Consider the following 22,740-nt stretch of genomic DNA (forward strand, 5'->3'; position numbering starts at 1 on the left):
CACCATTTTTTTTATTAGAACGGAGCAAACCGACAGGAGGCTCATCTGATGTTAAGGGATACCGCCCATGGACACTCTCAACGCCAGAGTGCTCGTGGGTGCGTTGCCGGCCTTTTAAGAATTGTTACAGTCATCAGTGGGCAGCTTGTTCCACATAGTGGTGGTGCACGGCTAAAAATGCCTTGAAAAACGCTCAGTCGTCGAAACGCGGACGAGGTTCAACCATTCAATGGTCTTCCGGCAAGACTCGGCGCTGGGGCATAAAGCTCGGTCTACGCAGTCTTGGTTGGAAACGTACGTTTCCGACTCCATCAGAGCTGAAGACTAACCGTCATTTAATCCCGATCTTAATCCGCTGGATTATGATTTCATTCAGTTTAACAGAGTACGGCTTGCTCTAAACGCCATGATAATTTGGAGTCCCTAACACAATCCGTACGATTGGCAATGAAGGATTTTCTCTTGGAAAGTTTTATATTTTAAATTGTTTTATATTTATGTATAAAACTAATACACTGTAAAAGTAATAAATGTTATTTGCAGTCGATTTTTTTTTACTTTGTTTCAGTATTTATGGCAAGATTACGTATATATATCCCAGTTTATAGTCGTATTATTTATCAGTAACGTGAGACAAGGAAAAATAAGTACACAGTCAATTGACTGACTTGTTTATTACAGAGAAATTAAATAAAACAAATTTATATTTTTTTATTAACAAATAACTAAAATACTCTTTATTTCTAATAATGCCCCTCAGGGGCATGCAAATGCAGCTAAGTGCAAAATACCAAAATGTTGACAATTCAAATAAAACTTATAATCTTATTAAAACTTCGTATTTTTAAAACGTGTAAATGTTATATTGTAGATTTATAGGATATACTTGATTAAAGTAAAGAGAAAAATCTGTTGGATTATTGATTGGTCAGCAATTTTTAATAAACATTCCATTTAAGCTACTTTTGTTACTAAAAACATATTTTGATAGCGTAAATAGTACAATTGGGTTATGAAATGCGCTCTCTAGGTACTAAGTTCGAATGGATCGAAAGTTATTGTATGTATTTTATGATTTAAATATCCAATAGATGGCGCTGAAGACAATATACACAATATGAACAAAGTACAAAGTTTTTTATGCTAATATATTTATTATAAACCAGTAATTTATAATATAACTTAAAAAAATTCTAATGAATAATGTAGGAGTTTAGTTTACAAATAAACTCGAAAGATGGCGTTGCAGTTATGATTTTATATGATATCTGATACTTTATTGTACATTCCTGATGTTTTAATTTACAATACAACTTGATAGATGGCGCTAAAGACAACCCAAGTAAACCCATTATATCGCGTTTTCATATTACGCGATTTAAGTACTTTGAGCGTTCAAGTATTACGACACGCAATTTTTGGAGATTATCCCCCCCCCATGATAAGAACCGTAACGTTTCTGTATACAATAGTAAAACGTTTCGTGACCACCCCCAGTGACTCTTTATGCCTAAAAGTTACCATTATGTGATGTAAACTACTGGAAAGTCGAAAATAATATTATCAATAACGCGTTATTCAATCCCCGCCCCACATCTTTACAAGAGGTTACCATCCCCACCCCCCCAAAATTCGTTACGTAATACTTGAACGCTCCCTAACACGGATATTCTTTAACATAACGCGGGAATTTCACGTTGCATGGGGTTATATAAGCGCGTTATGCGGTAATACTCCTACAACGCGTAACTGTGTTATAAGAGGGATAACTGTATATAATTGAAAAACCATTATTGTAATATATTTATTACTAATATCTGAATAACTAAATTTCACAATATCTATCAGAGATGGCGTTGAAACGTTTCCAGCTCATATTTATATCTAACGTCAAAACCCAGTCTTGAGCGCTGTCAAATGTCAAAATGCAGACAAATGGTTTCACAACTCTTGAAACTAGATTCAAATTTGATTTCCCAATCCTTGTAACCTGGGTATCTGTAAATCTAAGTATCTAAAGTTTACAGTTACGTTCGATAGATGGCGCTTTAATAAATTTTTAAATGACGACTACTTTTATTAATTTCTCTACCAAAACACCCTAGCAGTAGGCTTCTCCGTCAAATTTTCGTTCGTATCCAGATATTTCCGACCAAATTGCACCCGAAAATGGTCTAAATTGAGGTACTCCCCATCAATAATTTCAGATAAAAGAGTTTTGACCCTAGCTTTAGACATTTCGACATAACACGCTGCCAACTTCATTTCGTTCTCCGCATTTCTCAGTCCGATACAGTAAGATCTGAAAAGAGTAATTTAAATTAGTTTAAAAATAATCATATGTTATTAGTTATTTCTTAGTTAAGTTAGTGTAGCGACATCTACAATCTGGGCTTACAAACTGCGATGACGTCACACGATAAAACGCGCTATCGAAGTATTTCCATCAAAGCATATATACCTTACAACCCACATATAAACTAAAAGTTACCGCCGTCGCGGGGGCTTCCCAGCCCCATTGACAAACATCTACACCAGCGAGTGCTGCGAGAGCGAGGATGCTCCACAGCACCTACGAGACCTAGGGCCGCTCCAGGCCCAACACAAAGACCGCTCCGCCGTTGAGCGGGGCGCGAACAGATACCCCCCGCAAGCTCTTGAGCGTAACGGGGCTCCCGGCGCCACCCGCGGGGGTACAAACGCGGAAGAAAGCAACATTGATAAACTACAATAAAAGCCGCCCGCGCGGCCTATAATAATAAAAATACACAGATTAGGGTAAAAAACCGCCTTCACCGGGAAGGCGAGGACCTTTACTTTGCACTTCGCTCACTCCAGTGAGCTTCAGTCCTGCCCTTCAGGAGAGCACCCCGCGACGGCCCAAGCCGAGGTTCGAGTCTCACAGGAGGACTCCCTTGCGCTAGCCGCGGGATAAATCGCCATTCTGGCCGAGTTACGCTCGCCAAAACAGCCCGAGCTGAGATGTAAAGGCCCTTAAGGCCAACAGGGAGATTCCCTTAAAAAATATATATATAAACTACGACATTTCGACTTTACCAACGCCAGCATAAACGAGCGCTGACAGAGCGAGGATGCTCCACAGCACTTACAGGTCAGGGGCAGCTCTAGGCCCGACACAAAGGCCACCCCGACGTTGTACCCGGCGCCACCCGTGGGTGAAAGCGAGGAAGACGACAACTGACTGGCCCGGAGGCCCTTGTTGAGCATTCTCTCTTAAAGGAGGCACAGTCCACCATCGTTCCTCCACAATAATCTTGCAAGATAATGAGGGCACTTTAAATGAGGATTTAGCTGATGACGTCACAAGTTAAAACGCGGTAGCGAAGTATCTCCAACAAAGCATATATACCTGCAACTACCCGACCTGAGTCACCATCCCTTTATGCCGATGACACCGCTTCCTATACCACCCACAAAGAGGGTGTCATCGTGGACACGACAAGTATGTCGCTAGGCAAATGGTATCGGAAATGAGGCTTCGAAGAAGAGCGTCGCAGTTCTCCTTGGCAGGGCCAACCCTGGTGCTCTCGCCCAACCTCGTATCCCAAGCCATCCCGTAGAAAGAAAAGGTCAGGCTCGATAGCAGCACTTCCGTAATCACATAGCCACCGCTTGCAGGTAGACACCTTTTTTGTCCTCTCGTCTCAATTTCCTCCTAAATAAAAGTCCCATCTCCCTTAGACACATTATGACACGGTGTCCGACCATGCATGACCTTCGCACATTGTGCCGACTCCCATAACCAACAGCTACAGGCGGGCTTCTACGTTAGGAACATCGATCTCCATCAAGACCTGGAGCTCCCTAGTACAGTCCAATGGATGATGTTGGCGTCCACACACCAGGCTTAAACCCATTACCTGTTGGTAGGTATATAATATACCTAGCAACAGCTTATCTGATATAAGGGTAAAGTCCATCTTCACCAGGGAAGGCGAGGTCCAGTGAGCTTCCGTCCTGCCCTTCAGGCGATTCACCACACCCCGAATCGAGGTCCCAGTCTCGCAGGAGACGCGTAAAATCCCTCTCAAGACCCTTCAGGCCAACAGTAAAATTCTATTCCAAAAATCTTTACTGGTACCTTAGAGCCAGTAAGGGTTATACTGGTCGAGGGGGATCCCGTTAAGAACGAACTGGCCATCATCCTTCATCTCATTAGTACTAAACATGAATCATATAGTATCATTATCAGTCAAATTAATGAAAATTAACATACCTGGAAGCTCTCGCCAGGACAGCAGAACACACCAATATTTCAGTTGCAGCTTCAGCGAACCGATTCAACTCCCTGAACAAATAATTAATTAATTAAAAATCAAATACGCACCAAACCATGAAATATAAATTACCTAGGTAACACTGAAAATGTTTAGAAAATGAAAAATGGCTGAATGTAGAAAGTTGCCAATACTTTTATTGTTTTTCGAAGCAATCTCCGTTCCTCCCTACACATCATCGCATTCGATGGAACCACTGAGAAAAGCAGTGGGCCCATTCTTCCTTAGGGGTCTCTTCTATGGCTTGCCCGTATCTGCTGATAGGTCACTCTCTTATCTTCCTCTACTCGAACAGCACTGATGTTATCTTCGGTAGTCGCTGTTAAAGGACGTCCCTCACGCGGATCATCATTGAGATTGCTACGTCCACGCTTGAACTCGTTAAACCAATTGTAAATCGTGGCAAGAGATGAGGCTTCATGAAGAAATGCTAATCGCAGCCTATCATAGCTTTGTTCTTGAGTAAGACCACAACGAAACTCATAATAAATCATTGACCGAAAATTTTCTCGCGTTAGGTTCATTTTCACGTGTAATAAGAGTTTTGGATTTGCCGCCAAATCACAAATACAAATGACAAATGAATGCAATATACTACATTAGGTTACCAAAGAATTCTAAAATTGAAATTCAAAAAGTTTTTATTAGCAATGTTTCTAACTGGCTAGTTCTAAACATTTTCAGTGTTATCCACGTATTATTGAATGTAATCTGTGTAAAATATGTCAAAATTAAATATTGATTTTTATTAATCTTGTCAAAAATCCCCACTAATACAGTCTATATTTTTTATACACAGCATTAATTTATTACCTTTATACAAACATGAGAAGTATTAATTAATTACTTTAATACATCGTTACTCAAGCGTCGCGACCCTTGGGGGGGGGGGGGGGGGGGGGGGTTTTAAAAGGGGGTATATTGAAAATAACAAATACAAACTACATATAGGTTCAAAAGATTCGTTTAAAATAGCAGGCTATGTACATATTATTGTAATTTTAGAATGACGGGGTGGCAATACTTTTACGTAAATTTTTGGCCTTTTCGTGGGACGCGACTTAAAAATAGTTAAGAAACGATGCTTTAATACAATACAAAAGAGAAGTATAAAATCTTTTCTACATTTTAAAAATAATTTATAAACACAGTCTAAAAAAAATTATTAATAATCGTAATACAATACAGATTGGAAGTATTACAATTTTTAATACACACCATTAATTAAAACATTGAAGTACCTTAATACAATACAAATGAGAAGTATCATTTTTTAAAGTAATAAACAGTTTATAATTTGTAATAAAAATCACTAATTAATAGATAAACCAAATGGAAATAATTAATTTTTTTAAATAACAGAATATATTTTTTAATACATATCATTAAAGAATACAAAACAAATTAATACAGCTAAGAAGTATTATGTAGAGCTTTCATTAAATGTATTATTATTATTAGTGATTGCACTTACGTGTATGCAATTGCGACTTCCAAGCCATGCCTCGACATAATGGCCTCAGTGACGAAGCGCATGCGTTTGACACAATACTCCAGGCTCTCTGATGGTGGCTTCAGACTCGGGTGAAGGTGTTCGGACAAGTATAAATCCAGTTTAGGATCGTCTTTCTCCTGTTAATTATATCAAATGTATGCGTGTACTAGTGTACACACGAAAGAAGTGAAACTTCTTTATGACCTTATTTTTCGAAAAATGATCTACTATACGCATCTTTACAGAAATCGGTTAAATAAAGTTAAATTAGACAAAGTTTAATAAACTTCTTTTATTATCATAGACATAAATACAAATAATACGTTATTCAGAGATTGCTAATATAACTCCGAGATTTTATTTTGAGATTGTTAATGTTACTCAGAGATTGCTAATATAACTCCGAGATTTTATTTTGAGATTGTTAAAGTTACTCATAGATTGCTAATATAACTCCGAGATTTTATTTTGAGATTGTTAAAGTTACTCATAGATTGCTAATATAACTCCGAGATTTTATTTTGAGATTGTTAAAGTTACTCATAGATTGCTAATATAACTCCGAGATTTTATTTTGAGATTGTTAAAGTTACTCATAGATTGCTAATATAACTCCGAGATTTTATTTTGAGATTGTTAAAGTTACTCATAGATTGCTAATATAACTCCGAGATTTTATTTTGAGATTGTTAAAGTTACTCATAGATTGCTAATATAACTCTGAGATTTTATTTTGAGATTGTTAAAGTTACTCAGAGATTGCTAATATAACTCCGAGATTTTATTTTGAGATTGTTAAAGTTACTCATAGATTGCTAATATAACTCTGAGATTTTATTTTGAGATTGTTAAAGTTACTCAGAGATTGCTAATATAACTCCGAGATTTTATTTTGAGATTGTTAAAGTTACTTAGAGATTGCTAATATAACTCCGAGATTTTATTTTGAGATTGTTAATGTTACTCAGAGATTGCTAATATAACTCCGAGATTTTATTTTGAGATTGTTAAAGTTACTCATAGATTGCTAATATAACTCCGAGATTTTATTTTGAGATTGTTAAAGTTACTCCGAGATTTTTAATTTAAGGATCAGAAAAAAGTGTCAGGCACAGCTGATCACCTACTTGCCTATTAGATTGACAAATCATGAAACAGATACAGAAACCTGACGCCCAGACCTAAAAAGGTTGTAGCGCTCAGTTTTTTTTAAATCATCACTCACCTGATGCCTGTTGGAAATAATCTTCTGGAACACGAAAGTTGGATTAAAAAATGGATTCCTTATCTTCTTAATCTCATCAGCCATTGTTTTGGTGGCGTGGTGGAGTCCGTGCAACGCTGAAACGTTTTAAAACTTTAGACCTGGGCCTCAGTGATCATTTCTCCAATAGCCGAAGGATCAGCCTTTTGGGTCTAAGGCTGGTTTCCTCACGATTGCCATTTTTATGGAACAGATGGCAAACGGGCAGGTTCACCTGATGTTAAGTAAGCATGAATAGTAACTCTCAGGTTCGCAAGTGCGTTGGCAGCCTTTTAAAAATTGCTAGGTACGCTCTTTTGTTCTACTTAGTCAAATTGGTTCGGAAATACCTACCGCTCATGGACACCCTAAATGACAGAGGGTTCGCAAGTGCGTTGCCGGCCTTTTAAATATGGGTAAGCTCTTTTGTTCTCCTAAGTCAATTTGGTTCGGAAATACCTACCGCATGGACACCCTAAATCACAGAAGGATCGCGAGTGTGTTGCCGGCCTTTTTAATATTGGCACGCGCTTTTCTTTTACTAAGTCGAATTGGTTCGAAATTACATACCGCCCATGGACACCCTAAACAATAGAAGGATCGCAATTGCGTTACCGGCCTTTTAAATATAGGTCATATATAAACATAATAAGATTTTTTAACCTATAAACATATTAACTTCTTCGACGTTCTCCCCTCGAAGGGTTAATGACCTCATATTTTCCAGCAGTCGGAGACAGTCTTTCTGCTTCTCGACTCCTGGTATCGCCAGAAGTTTTAGCAGCACACGCTGCCCGTGATGCGATATAAAATTTCTGAAAAAATAATATCAATAATTTATTGTTGATAAAATTAACCTATTTATATTATTTTTACATTTACAAATAATTTTTACAATTACAAATGATTTTTACAAAGATATAAAAATTAAATTTATAATAATATCAAACTATTTATCCGTGACTAGATCCTATACAAATGATGTAAATAAAAAAAAAAACATTTTACCTGCACATAGCCATCTCCAGTTCAGCATCAGGTTCCATAAAGCCATCGAGTAGACCAGCTGTGAAGTACTCGGCGCTTTCAATCGCGTATATATATAACACAGCTTCACCGATAGTCGATCTGATTGTTGATAATTCTGATAGCGGCTTGCCTGTAAAGTACAAATTGAAAATTTAAAAAAATAGTGCAACACCCCTCACCCTAAGCCTTCCGTGGTTCCCTAGTTAAATGAGCACATAGAAAATCCATGTGTACAACCGAGAATCGGTTGAGATCTCAGGGATGAGAATCGCTTTAGGTCAAATTCTCAGACTGGGAATTCTTTTTGAGTAGTTGCCTCGATACACAGTAGTGGTCTTCCCAAGAAGAAAAACAGACCAGCAATTCACTATTATTTTATTCTTTTTATTATTATTAAGGCAACTTTGCTTTCGTTTGCTTATTACTATCTTAAAAAAAAGTTCCCCGTAGTTGAAACCACAAATCCAAATCATTTGGCAGAGATATAAAAAAATAAAATATTTGTAAGGGATTTGTAGAAATGTTCAAAAATATTAAAACAAGAACATATCTTCTACATTACTTACCATTTATAAACCGTGGACGAATATACTCTATACAAGCCTGTGTTGCCTGTTGTAAGCTAGTCCTGCACAGTGTTGCTGTGTGCAAGCGATTAGTACCTAATGTCTGACTTAGAATTGCTTCGTTTGCAATGTTCAATTCTAAAACTGTAATGAATTGCACATATTAACTTAAAATCTTTAACACAACTCTTTTTAACCGTTCCCGACATAGCATTATTTTTACAAAATATCTTAAAGTATATTTTATTACGCCACTTTGGTATGAATGTGTTAGTAAAAAAAATAGTTCTCAAATTTAGGGCATAAAACAAGGATTTGCTTGCAAGAAACTTTGCTGGCATGAAAGCGGGTAAATTTCAAATGAATTGTTATGTTAAAATCACAATACGTACCAGGCGTATTGGAGAATGTAATAAAATTGTCCTTATAACTTATTCCTTCTGCTCCAGGTCGGACAAGAAATGCTTTTAGTGTGGTGCCCTCTGTTATGGCCAAAACAAGAATATAACCAGTTTTGTTCATTTGAATTTTCTCCCCATTTATTCTCCAAACACCTGAAAATCACAAATTTGATAAAATGTAATAATAGTTAAGTACTAACACACCTTTCACCACATGGTCGTACCATTTTTGGGAAACTCATAGCTTTATTTTATGCTATAATTATTTTATACACAGATGTCACAATATTAGTACAAGCCTATATAGTTAACTTTAATAAGAATTAAGAATTTGGCGAGATACCCTATCCCCAGACGGGAAACTCCTGAATCATAACCCTTGCATTAGCTAGTAAGTAGTTTAGCTAGCAACATATTTGCTTTATTTTTAGAGAAAGCTGTTTTAGTAATTTTTTCAACATAATAAAATCTAAACAATATGCTGTTTTTCAGCCTAAATACAATTAACAAGAGATGTATATGAATAAAAACGTCACTGACTGACATTAAAAGTTAATAAGTCTTATTAAATTTTATTGAAGACAAATAGTTATGGGCATTTTAAGGAAGACAACCTAAACAAAGAATATCAAGGTATTGGACACAACATCATTTTTTTAACTGTAATTTTAGATAGAAAATATCAACGCTAGTACTATTTAAGCAAGCATACCTTATATGATATTATATAAACTAAAACACAATGTTTATTTTTGGATATAACATTAAAGTTCATACCAAAATGTTTTCACAAAGAACTTTTACACCCTAACTTGCCCAAGTATGAAAATAATTTTCTTGATTCCTTCCCAATAAATATTTTAGAACTATATAATCTTTTAATTTTATTAGTGATCTTCATTAGTAGAAGTTATGTTTCTTTTCATTATAGATTTACCAAGCCCAGCATTCATAATTTACCTAAGGGTTTTTGTAACTTGGAAGAAAACTATTTTAACAAACCTTTCTCATCAATTTCAGCTGTGGTCCTGAAGTCTGGCTGAGCCAATCTATCAGACATCCTCTCTTTAATACAAATACTAATTGTATCATCACCAGACACTATTTCATCAATAATATCTGTATAGTCATCTGCTGATAAACCTTGTGAAAGAGCTGTCACACCAACCCAATGCTCGCTTATAGCTTGTCCTAATTCTAAATCAGCTCCTATTATTTCTAAATAGCGTATTAGTTCTGTATAATTAGCAGCTAAACCGTTCTTAGTAAGATTTACAGTGGCCGCGTACATACTTGCTCGTCTTAATGTGTTTTTACGTTCTTCTTTTGTACTGTTCGCGTTAGAAAATGACTTTTTGAGGAATGCTATCCTGTTTTCAAGGGCTAAGTCCTCTTCTTTAGTCAAAATTTCCGGAAAAGCGAGTAAGTCGCGGTTAAATTTCGATACGAAAACTTCTTTCATAAACGGCTCTATTTTGGCGCTTCTTCGTTCTGTGCGCTCAAACACCTTTAAGTCTTCAAAATCAAACTTCTCTTCTTGCTCTTTTGGCAGAGTTGCTTCAACTGTATCACTGTTTATTGCTGAAATTTTGAATTTTCTGTAAAAAGTTTTCCGCACATTATAAGGAATTGTTGTTAATTTCCTTGCGATATTCATTGTTTTGACTTCAAAATGAAACTGCTTCTTAAGCGTATTTAATTATTAGATAATGTTTTTTTAATCAATATTTTATCTTTTTAAAATCTAACTTTATTATTTTATAGGTTAATACATAACTTTCATAAATTCAAAACACAACAATGTCAATTGTCAAGTGAAGTAAATAGTCAGAAGGGGTTTTACTTTTATTTAGTTAATCGAATTAAAGTATCGAGCTGTAGTTATTTAAACTTAAGAGGATTTAGTAATAGCTAACTGACTAATAAGGCTGAAAATCACAGGGCCAAGAAAAAAGACTGTATATTATTGACCTGTTTATATTTGTTACGAATCTGGAATGTATGTATAAATATAATTAATAGTTTATATGCATTCAATTTTTTATTATAAATCAAGTGATTTGGTATCGATAACACAAGTACACATTTTGTTATGTAAAGAAAACGTACAAAATTATTACGGAAATACTTCAAGAATCGATTAAACGTAGACAATAGAATAGGACAATAGAATTCCAAACAGAGTTACATTAAGCACATCCCTACTTCTAACACCCTATGGAGTTGGAGGGTGACATTTTACCACCCTCTTGTGATGATCGCAATATTAACTCACTATTAGTTATTATAAGGACCATTTTTCTTTGTTTTAACAAATTTATGTTATTTTACATTTACAGCTATGTATTGCTATGAAATAATCAGTATATCCCGTTTCCGCAAACGTTACGCCCGTATCTTTAACATAGCGATTATATGCAAAAATTATCGCATTTTTCATATAGAATTAACAATTTATTGATTGTTACAATGAAAAATAGTGTTTGAGACGTGATTCTAGTTCGAAATGTGTTTTTTGTGAAAAATAATTACAAATTCATTATTATGGAGATCGTAAGAATGTACACATTGGTGACATGAAATTTGTGTTTCTTTGCAATAAACGAGGATTTTTTTGATGGTGAGTCTGACGTTTGAGGTTATTTTTTTGGAAATTACAAAACGCGCCAACGATATTGATGTTTAATTAGTGGATATTGATAATTGGATTTGTGATAGGCGCATCTTTACCATTATCGCCGTCAGAAGTGTTTCTTGTTAACTGTGACAACGTGCCCATTAGCAAGACCGTTTCATTATTAAAATAAAGGCGTAAATTACAATGCACAATTTAAAGTAATATTTGTGTATAATTAACGAAATTGTGTAAAGAATACATTTTGTTCGAGCATACGCGTAACTAAATAGTTATAAAAACATAATAGATAAACGACTAGTTTCTGTATTATCTATATCATTCGTAATTGTTACGTTTAGTACGGAGTATAGAGTTTCATATTCGAGACTTAGCGGGCGCTGTGACCCCTTTGGAAACTCCTACCGCATGTTCCCCCTGGAACCAAATTCAAATACGCCTTAATATATATTTTGTCCGATCAGTTTGTGAGGTAATTCTAAATATACATAAAACATACATCAAGTTGTATAAATTCGATGGATAAAATCGTGGGATTTTTAAGAAAAAACTAATAAATTTCTTGTATAAAGTACCCTTTAAAATACCTACCAGTGATATCACCACCCATGGACACTCTTAATTGCAGAGGGCTCGCTGCGTTGCCGGCCTTTTAAAAATTGGTACTTATAGAACAGGCAGGCGGATCATCTGATGTTAAGTTATACCGCCGCCCTCGAACACCAGAGGGCTCGCGAGTGCGTTGCCGGCCTTTTAAGAATTGATACGCTCTTTGAAGGACCCTAAGTCGAATTGGCTTGGAAATTCTGAAATAAAAAAATAGGAGCGAAGTCTTTTAGTTTAAAATGTAGGTTAAAGTGAAGCCCTGAGAGATTTGTGTCAACTGTAACATAGTATTGACATAAATTTTTAACCGATATGAGAATTATATATATATAATATTGGAAAAAAGATTTTTTGAAGCAAATTTTCCGAACCTAGTCAAGAAAAGAGTCTACCAATTTTTACAAGGCCGTCAACAAGGTCGCGAAATCTCTAGCAATAATTGTACATGGGTATCACAAAAATATAGGTATTGTAAATCTAAATCCGAGCCTGGACTTTTCTGGACTGGAATGGAATTTTAAGCTCACACACGCACACACATACTCACACAAGTAATACATTTTGGTTATATAATAGGTTGGGGAAAAAGTTTCATCGCATCGATAATTCCACAACACTTTTTAATACCTAACACTGAAAATGTTTAGAAAATGAAAAACGGCTGAATTTAGAAAGTTGCAAATTTTATTGTTTTTCGAAGCAATCTCCGTTCCTCTCTACACATTATCGCATTCGATGGAACTACTGAGAAAAGAAGTGGGCCCATTCTTCCTTACTTCTCTTCTATGGCATTTTCGTACGCTTTCACCGCATCTTCAGGGCTCGTAAAGCGAATACCTCGAATTTTATCTTTAGTTCTTGGGTATAAATGAAAGTCACAGGCCGCCAGGTCCGAACTGTATGGCGGATGACTCATTATCTCGACACCTGCCATAGTCAAATATTCAACAGTCCGTTTTGCGGAGTGCGCTGAAGCATTGTCGTGGTGAAGGAGGATCCTGCTTCGAGGGCTGTCGATTTTTTTTCAAGACAACAGGCAACCAGCGATTGACATGCCAGTCTGCAGTAATTGTCCTTCCATCTTCTAGCACAACTATCGCGAAATGACCTTTCCGACCAAATAATGAGGCAATCATCTTTTTTCCTTGACTTCATTCTTTCTTTACTTTAGTTACCTGATCCTCGAAAGGAAACACTCACTGAGCTGATTGTCTTTTGGTTTCGGATTCGTAGCAGTATATCCAGCTTTCATCACCTGTGACGATGTCAAATACAGCATTTGAGTCACCGTCGTTGAACTTATCTAGCATTTGGCGACACCAGTCCATGCGAAGGTGTTTCTGGTCGTCGGTTAAAGTATCGGGAATCCATCTGGTACAAAGCTTCCTGACGCCTAAATGTTCGTGTAATATTTTTTGAACTGGCCTCATACCAATGCCAAGGCTTGCCCGTATCTGCTGATAGGTCACTCTCTTATCTTGCTCATGGTCGAACAGCACTGATGTTATCTTCAGTAGTCGCTGTTAAAGGACGTCCCTCACGCGAATCATCATTGAGATTGCTACGTCCACGCTTGAACTCGTTAAACAAATTGTAAATAGTGACACGAGATGAGGCTTCATGAAGAAATGCTAATCGCAGCCTTTCATAGCTTTGTTGTTGAGTAAGGCCACAACGAAAATCATAATAAATCGTTGACCGAAAATTTTCTCGCGTTAGGTTCATTTCCACGTGTAACAAGAGTTTTAGATTTGCCGCCAATTCACAAAAACAAATGACAAACGAATGCAATATACTACATTAGTTTACCAAAGAGTACTAAAATTTAAATCCAAAAAGTTTTCATTAGCAATGTTTCTAACTGGCCAGTTCTAAACATTTTTATTTACATTTATTTAAAGTATGTAGGTACCATATTGTTTGATAACTTTTTGCTATCTCGTAGGAAGTGACAGGATCCCATTGCTATAGAAATTTTGGGACTTCTGTTTTGTGGTCAATTCCCAGTTCTTCAGCTACGTCGTAACTGCTGATATGCCGATCTTGCTCCTTTTTTCAAAAACTTTTTCCACGACCTAATATTTAATTAAAAACTATTTAGAAGTTATATAGTATTTACAATTTTCTTAACCTACGTAGCAATAATAAAAATAAACAAGTTTAAAACGTTTTGTCCGTTCGGCAGTGTACCTTTAACGCTGGCCGCATTTCCTCGCTGTATTACGTTAACGAAAGCACCAGCTCTGTGGTCACCCGTACCACGTAAAATCGGGAGTTCCCTGGCCCTAGAGTACATGCTTGCATTCTTGTTTATAAAAACATAAATATATGTAAATTTAGATTTTTAACATACCTTAACTCGCTTTTAGCTTACGAATTATTTATGACTTGACAATAAAGTGCAAAATATCCACATGGATATTTTGTACACAGCTCCTCAGTACCAGCTCCTTCCACTTGACCGTATTCAACCAAGAGCGATTCGAATCGTAGGCGACCAGTCACCTTCTGAGCGGCTTGATCGGGATATGGGCACTCTCTGCATCCTCTGCCGCATGGAGAGTGTTCAGAGGAGGTGTTCGGATTAATACCGGCAGCTGCAGTATCATCATTAGACGCCGAGGCAAAATACAAAATACCACCAGTATCACCTCTATTTCCATAGTTCCATAACTGAGCGTCTTTCAGGCAATATTTGTAGCACTATGTGGAAGTATTTCCGAACCAATTCGACTTGGGATCCTTCAAGTGTGTCCAAATTTTGAAAAAGACTCGCTACGCAAGCTGTCTGTCATGAGTGTCCATGCCACGGCGGTGTGTACATCAGGTGAGCCTCTTGCCTGCCTCCAGTTAATAAAGAAAAATGTTTCTGGTGCATTGCAACCGGATCGTGATTTATTATAATTATATTATAAATGTTCTGTGGCTAAACAATCGCTTGTTCTGTTCTGTTGTAATCTCGCGATTAAAGCAAAACTTTCTCAAAGCACAATGCATCAGCTGTGAAAGAGTGAGAATTACAAAATAAAATTTAGGTCAAAAGTGTTGCGTTGTTTCTAATATACAATTACGACATATGTAGGTTATAGGACGACATAAAGAGCCGGAGCTGGGATTTGTGTATTTTATATTTTTTTAGGTCCAAGTGAACAGATTAAAGATTATAGTTGGTTGGTTATCTGTGATCCCAGAGCTGCATTTACTCGCTCAACGAATCACCGTAATACAGCAAGGAAGTGCCAGCATTACAAGTCTAGTACGGGGATCGAACTTTTTAAATTTGTTCTGATTTTCTATTTATTATATTTGATATGAAATTGCAAACCGTAGTCACCAGGTGTTTGATGACGCAGACCTCAAGCGAGCATGTGTTTATCTACGATCTCGCGTGGAGTGTCATTGAAAATTTTGACGAGTTAAGGAAAAGTTTACGCCTTTTTTTGAAGGGGAGAAACGTGCTTCGATCGTTTAAGATTAAACTAATCGAATCGTCTTTAAAATTATTAAATAATCCTTGAATAAGAAGTGTATACAGTAAATAATAATAATAATGTCGTTGCCAAAAACATAAGATTACAAACAACTTTACAGAAATTGGTTAAAGGTAAATTAGATAAAGTTTAACAAAAGGCTTTTATTATCATAGACATGAATACAAATAATACAATTATTTCATTTTACCTTATTACTACAAAGATTATTACAGAATTTCATTAATTGTAATAGAATTATTACTATCATCGTTATCGTTATTATATATTTTTGTTATTAATGGCCGCGTAACGGAAAAAAGTGACGGTTAAATTCTTTTCCAAAGCCGATAAAGAAGTTTTCTTTCCACACAGTGATTAATTTAAGATATTATAATTAATTAATTTCTTACTTATTATGTAGAATTTAAAATCTCTTCAATCAAACTCTGTTTTTATGTTGGCAGGCGGGCCACTTACAGTGAAGTGTTTCCCGCCGCCCATGCACACACCCGTATGCAAGTGCGTTGCTGGCCTTTAAGGCACTATTCTTGATGGAATGTAACGATTCAAATACCTGGAATAGCTAGGGCCATAAAGTGGTGCGTGGCAGGTCTTAAAAAGAGCCTGTTGTGGAAGGCCAGACGTCAAGGTGGAACGAGTGAAATTTTGCATTCAGTCTGATGATGCATTTTTTCCCAAGGTTCTGAGGAACAGAACTATCCCCGCACTTGAATTATAACTTTATCTCCATTGATAAAGATTTTGTTGTTTTTTTTAAGGTGGAGGACAAATCCTTGGATGCTGTGATGAGGAGACATCATGTGGAGGTGTCTGGGTTCGATTCTGGTGATGGTCAATGTGGTTGTCGGTCTATCGCCTGTTATTAAGATTGGTGAGTATTCTAGAACGTGCATTTATGCATGGACAAGGTGACAACGTAACTTATAGATCGATGAACGCCGGCTGCACGATAAAACATTCTTTGTCACGTTACGCCTGAGACGAGCGTAACATGACTCAATTGTCACATTCCGCCTGAGCCGAGCGTAACATAACTCAATTGTCACATTCCGCCCGAGCCGAGCGTAACATAACTCAATTGTCACATTCCGCCTGAGCCGAGCGTAACATAACTCAATTGTCACATTCCGCCTGAGCCGAGCGTAACATAACTCAATTGTCACATTCCGCCCGAGCCGAGCGTAACATAACTCAATTGTCACATTCCGCCTGAGCCGAGCGTAACATAACTCAATTGTCACATTCCGCCCGAGCCGAGCGTAACATAACTCAATTGTCACATTCCGCCTGAGCCGAGCGTAACATAACTCAATTGTCACATTCCGCCTGAGCCGAGCGTAACATAACTCAATTGTCACATTCCGCCTGAGCCGAGCGTAACATAACTCAATTGTCACATTCCGCCTGAGCCGAGCGTAACATAACTCAATTGTCACATTCCGCCTGAGCCGAGCGTAACATAACTCAATTGTCACATTCCGCCTGAGCCGAGCGTAACATAACTCAATTGTCACATTCCGCCCGAGCCGAGCGTAACATAACTCAATTGTCACATTCCGCCTGAGCCGAGCGTAACATAACTCAATTGTCACATTCCGCCTGAGCCGAGCGTGCAAGCGAGAGCGCGCAACAAGCGATAGAGAGGCACGAGCCTGAGTTGCTAGCGCCATTGCATAATCTCAGTTAAAATAATTTTTTGAATTAACGAGAATTCTTCATATAATAATCGTTTCTTTGCCAAGATAGTGGTACAATTACATCGATCAACTACAAATATCCGTACAATCAGCCATATATAAAGCATGCAAATGTCATATCAATTTTTACAATGTCTTATAATAAGAACATTAACATTATTGAGTTAAGTCATTTATAACTGTTGTCAAATATTATGGTCTAAATTCTCTCCCTATAAACACACCTTGGAAGAATTACATGTGTTTAAACAGTTTTATAGCCATAGCGTAACAATTTTTTGTATACATCGTGGTGGAGCATGCAGGCACACATAGCCGTGTTGGATATAAAGGTATATAAAGGCAAGTTTCTTTGTATGTTTTGAACAATTTTGTTCAATATACAAAATAATGATAATTTTGTGATAATTCAATTCATATACATTGACGATGTCACGTAAAATTAACGCCCGTAACTAATTTTTTTTAATAAACGTGTTTCGGAGAAGGCCAGTTCGATAGTTAGTTGCGGGACACCAAGTCAGTGATATTTTAAAATTATAATAAATAAATATTAAGAAAACATAGCTTCAGTCCGTTTATTATAAACTTATAATTATTTAAATTTTCCGACGTTTCGCGTGCTTTACAGCGTGCGTCACGGTGACTGAAGACAAAAGGTGTTGAATGTCAAAGCATCACAGCTGTAGAGAAAGTTGTGTTATCTGTATTTATTTCGCCGGAGTTGATATCGACTTAAAGGTGACGGGTTTTTGCAGAAATGACTCACGGTGTCCTATATTTTCGCGGATTGTTTTGTTGTATGTAAAATAATTATAAGTTTATAATAATACAAATAGCTTTAATCCGGTGAAAAAAGTGTTTTCTTAATGTGTAAAAGCCATGTTAACAATAGACAATACTATAAAAAAAGATTTATGTTGTCGCCTGGTAGACAGTATTGGTGACCAGAGGTGGTGTTAACCTTCACGAATGAGTATCGCAATAGGAACCTAATACCACAATGAGGAAATGCCAACGTTAAAGGTCTATCACAGGGATCAAACCTTTTAAATTATTTTTTCTTCTTTATTTGCCTTGGAAGTAATTTACCGTCACATTTTTCCGTTACGCGCCATCATTTTCTTGTCCCTACCACGGTTGATTCGAAGAGATTCGAAGCCATTAATAACAAAAATATATACGATAACAATGATAGTAATAGTTCTATTACAATTAATGAAATTCTGTAATAATATTAGTAGTGATAAGGTAAAATTAAATAATTGTATTATTTGTATTCATGTCTATGATAATAAAAGCCTTTTGTTAAACTTTATCTAATTTAACTTTAACCAATTTCTGTAAAGTTGCATATAGTAGATTATTTTTCGAAAAATAAGGTCTTAAAGTAGTTTCACTACCTACGTGTGTACACTAGTACACGCACACATATTTTTATTTACAACGGGCAATTCCATCATTGTTTTCGTTATCTACGTCTAAGTGTTCTAACCCACGGTTTTTTTTCAGGAGCAATTTTCGCGGAAGATGCCCGAGGTGGAAGCACAGAGCTAGCTTTCAAGTACGCGATTTACCGAGTTAATAAAGAAAGGAGTATATTACCAGAATCAACTTTGGTGTACGACATACAATATATCACTCCGAGGGACACGTTCAGGGCGTATAAGAAAGGTAACAATAAGTTGGTCTTGTCAGTGTTTTTTGGAATTTTGTTGATGAACTTCCTAGACAGCTCAGCTCGGGCTGGTCTCTACCCGAGATTAGCCCAAGGGCGTCTCCTGTGAGACTCGGCTTGGTGTTTAGTGGATAGGGTCTTGCAAATCTTCTGGCTTTGAGTGTGTAGCCACGGTTCACGCGCTTCCGGCAGATGTTGAAAAAAGTGGCGCGCCTGGTGCGTTCGAGGGCTGCACCAATGGACTTTCATTCCTGTGTAACAGGTGATACCGCCGCCCATGGACTGGAGCCATTCAAGTATTACGTAAGCACTAAAGGGGTGGGGGGGGGGGGGGGGGGGGTCGTTATTAATTGACGTATTTGGGGATTACGTCAACAGTAATTATTTACTTTTTTCACATATTACATACACATTTACTTCTGAGAGCTTTGCTCACTTTTGATGACGAGAGGGAGGGGGTGGGGGGGGATAAATTGCTGTAAATCTGCTTACGTAATACTTGAACGGCTCCACACTCACATTGCCAGAAGGCTCGTAAGTGCGTTGTTGGCCTTTTAAGAATTGGTACGCTTCTTGAAGGACCCTAAGTTGAATTGGTTCGGAAATATTTTAGTGGGTAGCTTGTTATACGTAGTGATGGCAAAACTGGCTTAAGAAACTCTCAGTTGTAGAATGACGGACATCGAGGTGGTACGGATGAAACTCAGCTGCAGGTATTGGTCCCAACTAACATTCGTATGGTGAAGGAAAACATGGTGAAGAGTAGGCCTAATTGGCATGACAAAAATGATCACGATTTGTACGCTATATTTAATCAATGATACAATGATACAGATCCAAAATCTATATAAAAATTATGGAATTGAATTATTGTTTCCTCTACCGATTGGCCTTTCAAGAGGATTAAGAGGGTTAAGTATATAACAAAAAACAATTGTACTAAAGATATAGCCAAGGATGGAACATATATAAAAAGGTTCAAACATTTACGAAAGGAAAAAGATGAATAAAAGTTACTAAATACATCTAAATATGTAACTTTGAAGGAACGGGGCCTTGCGTGATTATTATCCCAGTAAATATTAATCTCGTTCCTTACAGTTGACTTAAGTTATATATAACGAAAAACAATTGTACTAAAGATATAGCCAAAGATGGAACAAATACAAAAAGATTTAAACATTTACGAAAGGAAAAGATGAATAAAAGTTACTAAATACATCTAAATATGTAAGTTTGAAGGAACGGGGCCTTGCGTGATTACTATCCCAGTAAAGATTAATCTCGTTCCCTATAGTTGACTTAAGTTATATATAACGAAAAACAATTGTACTAAAGAGATAGCCAAAGATGGAACATATATAAAAAGGTTCAAATATTTACGAAAAGATAAACGTCACGAAGATGTGCAGTGTTTTTGTCGAAGAAAAGGGAGAGAGCGAAGAGAGTGAGAGCAAAGAGAGAGAGTGAGAAAGGAAGATTGAGAGGAATTAAACGCTGTTGGTTGATGTATTCGTTTGGTAGTTACATATTAGAACTTTAGATGGCAATTATGTTGAATAACGTCTTGTGCAGTAAACGCAGATTTTTTATTTATTAATATCATCAGTAGTACGTATACAGTGTGTATATAGACCTGGAGTGATCATATACTGGTACATGATCATCTTTTGGGGCTTTTACCTTAGTCATAATTAATTTACAAAGAAGTTTCACTTCTGACATGTGTACTTTGTACGCACGCACTTTTTATATTGTTGCATCGGTTATTAAAAAATAAATAAACACAAAAAGATATAATATTAAAAGTTAAGTCAGCGCTGCACAATTTGTGCTTTCTTATTTTAAATTCCCACTTCCGGTAGGCTTTCACGTGAAGTAGGTGTTTCCGGCTTCATAGAATGCAAACAAGGGCGCTCAACTCTTTAATATAAAACGCCTTCTAAGTACACTACTTGAGTTGAGGAAAATTTAATTTTTAATCAAAAATCTTCAAAATAATGACGTGACTGACAGAAAGTATTCCCATTGTGCAACAGTATTTCTTCTTACTGCGGCTATGAGCGTATTTATTGTGGTGCTGTCATGTGGAGTGGCTTCCCATTGGTAGCATCTACTCATCTGCTGCCTTGAGCTACTGCCAGTCTTCTATCTCTAGAACATGGTGGCGTTTTAGCCATCTCACATACTGTTCCATACGTATTTTAAGTCGAAGTAATAAGTAGACATGGGAAGAAATTGGCTGTGCCAAAAATCAATCTGGAACTGTTTAGGAAAAACACCTTTTGTATGGCTATTAAGGTTTACAATAATTTACCAAAAGAATTAAAGATCTTCCGACTAGTTATTAAAATCAATGGATTACTTTTGGAAAAAAAATTATTCCTCAATAAATGATTATTTGCGTGAGGCACTAGATGATATAATTTGAATAACGTTCGATGTACGATACAAATTATATAAGATTTTAATTAATGACTAATAATGTAAAACTCCTTTAAAGACAAATTTGTGCACCATTGTATGTGGCAGAATATGCGAACTTGTGTATCACCTTTTTGGTACCATATTCTTGCAACAAATTATTATTATTATTTTTCTATGGTGAGTTGGCCAGTTGGAGCCAGTTCGTTCGTGTGACAGATTTCAGAAAGTTAAGTTATACAATTGTAATTAGCAATCCACGTTTGTCGTTCCACAACTGAGCGTTTCTTAAGGCAGTTTTTGTACTACCAAGTGGAACCAGCTGCCCACTGAAGTATTTCCGAACCAATTCGACTTAGGATTCTTCAAGAAAAGAGCGTACCAATTCTTGAAAGGCCGGCTCTTGCGAGCCTTCTGCAAATGAGACTTGAAATCTGAAGTCAAAGTTTCGGGCTGTTTTTATTACTGTCTGTTTATTCTTGCAGCCTGTATCCAGATAAAATCGGGCGCGGTAGCTATATTCAGCAACGCTGGACCACTGCTCGGCTCGACTCTGTCAGCAATGAGTAACTCACTTCATACACCACACTTCACAATAGATCCTAGTTATTTTACACGTAAGTGAACTCAGTTTTTGTACCTTCAGAGTCAGAGAAATAGAGGAGATGAATGTCTTTCTTAAAGATCTCTGGGCAGACAGAGCAAACTAACAAAGGCAACTGGACTACACAATACCATTTAGAGACTGCGAAGCTGGACTTACAGTGACTCAGATATCAACCCGGGTTGATACTCCTTACGTACATTTGGATTACGAATTGAAACATTCTGCGGGCGGTGTGCTTGTACGTCAAAAATACCTCTAACACAGAAGAGAGTTTATTATGAACTGTATCTGGTGTTCCCTCTATGGCATCCCATCATACTATTTGTCCCTCAGCGTCACCGATATCCAGGTTGAGCATTTTTTTGTCACATACTAGCAGCATGATAATTTTACGGATTTGGAGTAACTCAACTTGTTTTGAAAATATTTCAAATCAATTAGACTTTCCGGAAGCCTGTTCCAGTCGGCTTATACACGTTTTGCTAGAAAGTTCTTTAGGGATTTTGTATTATCGAGTGGTCTTCAATTCTCACTTAAAATAAAGAGCTTCTAAATTTCAGCTAGCTT

General features: G+C 36.8%; 2 protein-coding genes across 3 annotated transcripts in view; one reads left to right on the top strand and one right to left on the bottom strand.

Annotated features, from left to right (window-relative positions):
• Window positions 1-773: 773 nt before the first annotated feature.
• On the bottom strand, window positions 774-10,803 carry LOC123718116 (complex I assembly factor ACAD9, mitochondrial). Its single transcript, XM_045674508.1, has 9 exons — window positions 10,035-10,803; window positions 9,024-9,185; window positions 8,632-8,775; window positions 8,045-8,195; window positions 7,700-7,851; window positions 7,019-7,134; window positions 5,773-5,930; window positions 4,238-4,309; window positions 774-2,302 (listed from the first exon to the last, which is right to left on the bottom strand). The coding sequence occupies exons 1-9, from the start codon at window positions 10,687-10,689 to the stop codon at window positions 2,089-2,091; spliced, it is 1,824 nt and encodes a 607-aa protein (XP_045530464.1). The 5' UTR covers window positions 10,690-10,803; the 3' UTR covers window positions 774-2,088.
• Window positions 10,804-11,513: 710 nt separating this feature from the next.
• Window positions 11,514-22,740, top strand: part of LOC123718171 (glutamate receptor ionotropic, kainate 2) — a 34,758-nt gene continuing 23,531 nt past the window's right edge. For both annotated transcript variants that reach the window (XR_006754932.1, XM_045674594.1), the window contains exons 1-4: window positions 11,514-11,652; window positions 16,526-16,638; window positions 18,977-19,138; window positions 22,052-22,183. Coding sequence is in view for 1 of the 2 variants with exons in the window: in XM_045674594.1 (XP_045530550.1) it covers window positions 16,566-16,638; window positions 18,977-19,138; window positions 22,052-22,183 (367 nt within the window). In the remaining variant the exon portion in view is untranslated. The remainder of the gene's footprint in view (window positions 11,653-16,525; window positions 16,639-18,976; window positions 19,139-22,051; window positions 22,184-22,740) is intronic.

This window comes from Pieris brassicae, chromosome 14, assembly GCF_905147105.1.
Source record: "Pieris brassicae chromosome 14, ilPieBrab1.1, whole genome shotgun sequence".
Taxonomy (NCBI): domain Eukaryota; kingdom Metazoa; phylum Arthropoda; class Insecta; order Lepidoptera; family Pieridae; genus Pieris; species Pieris brassicae.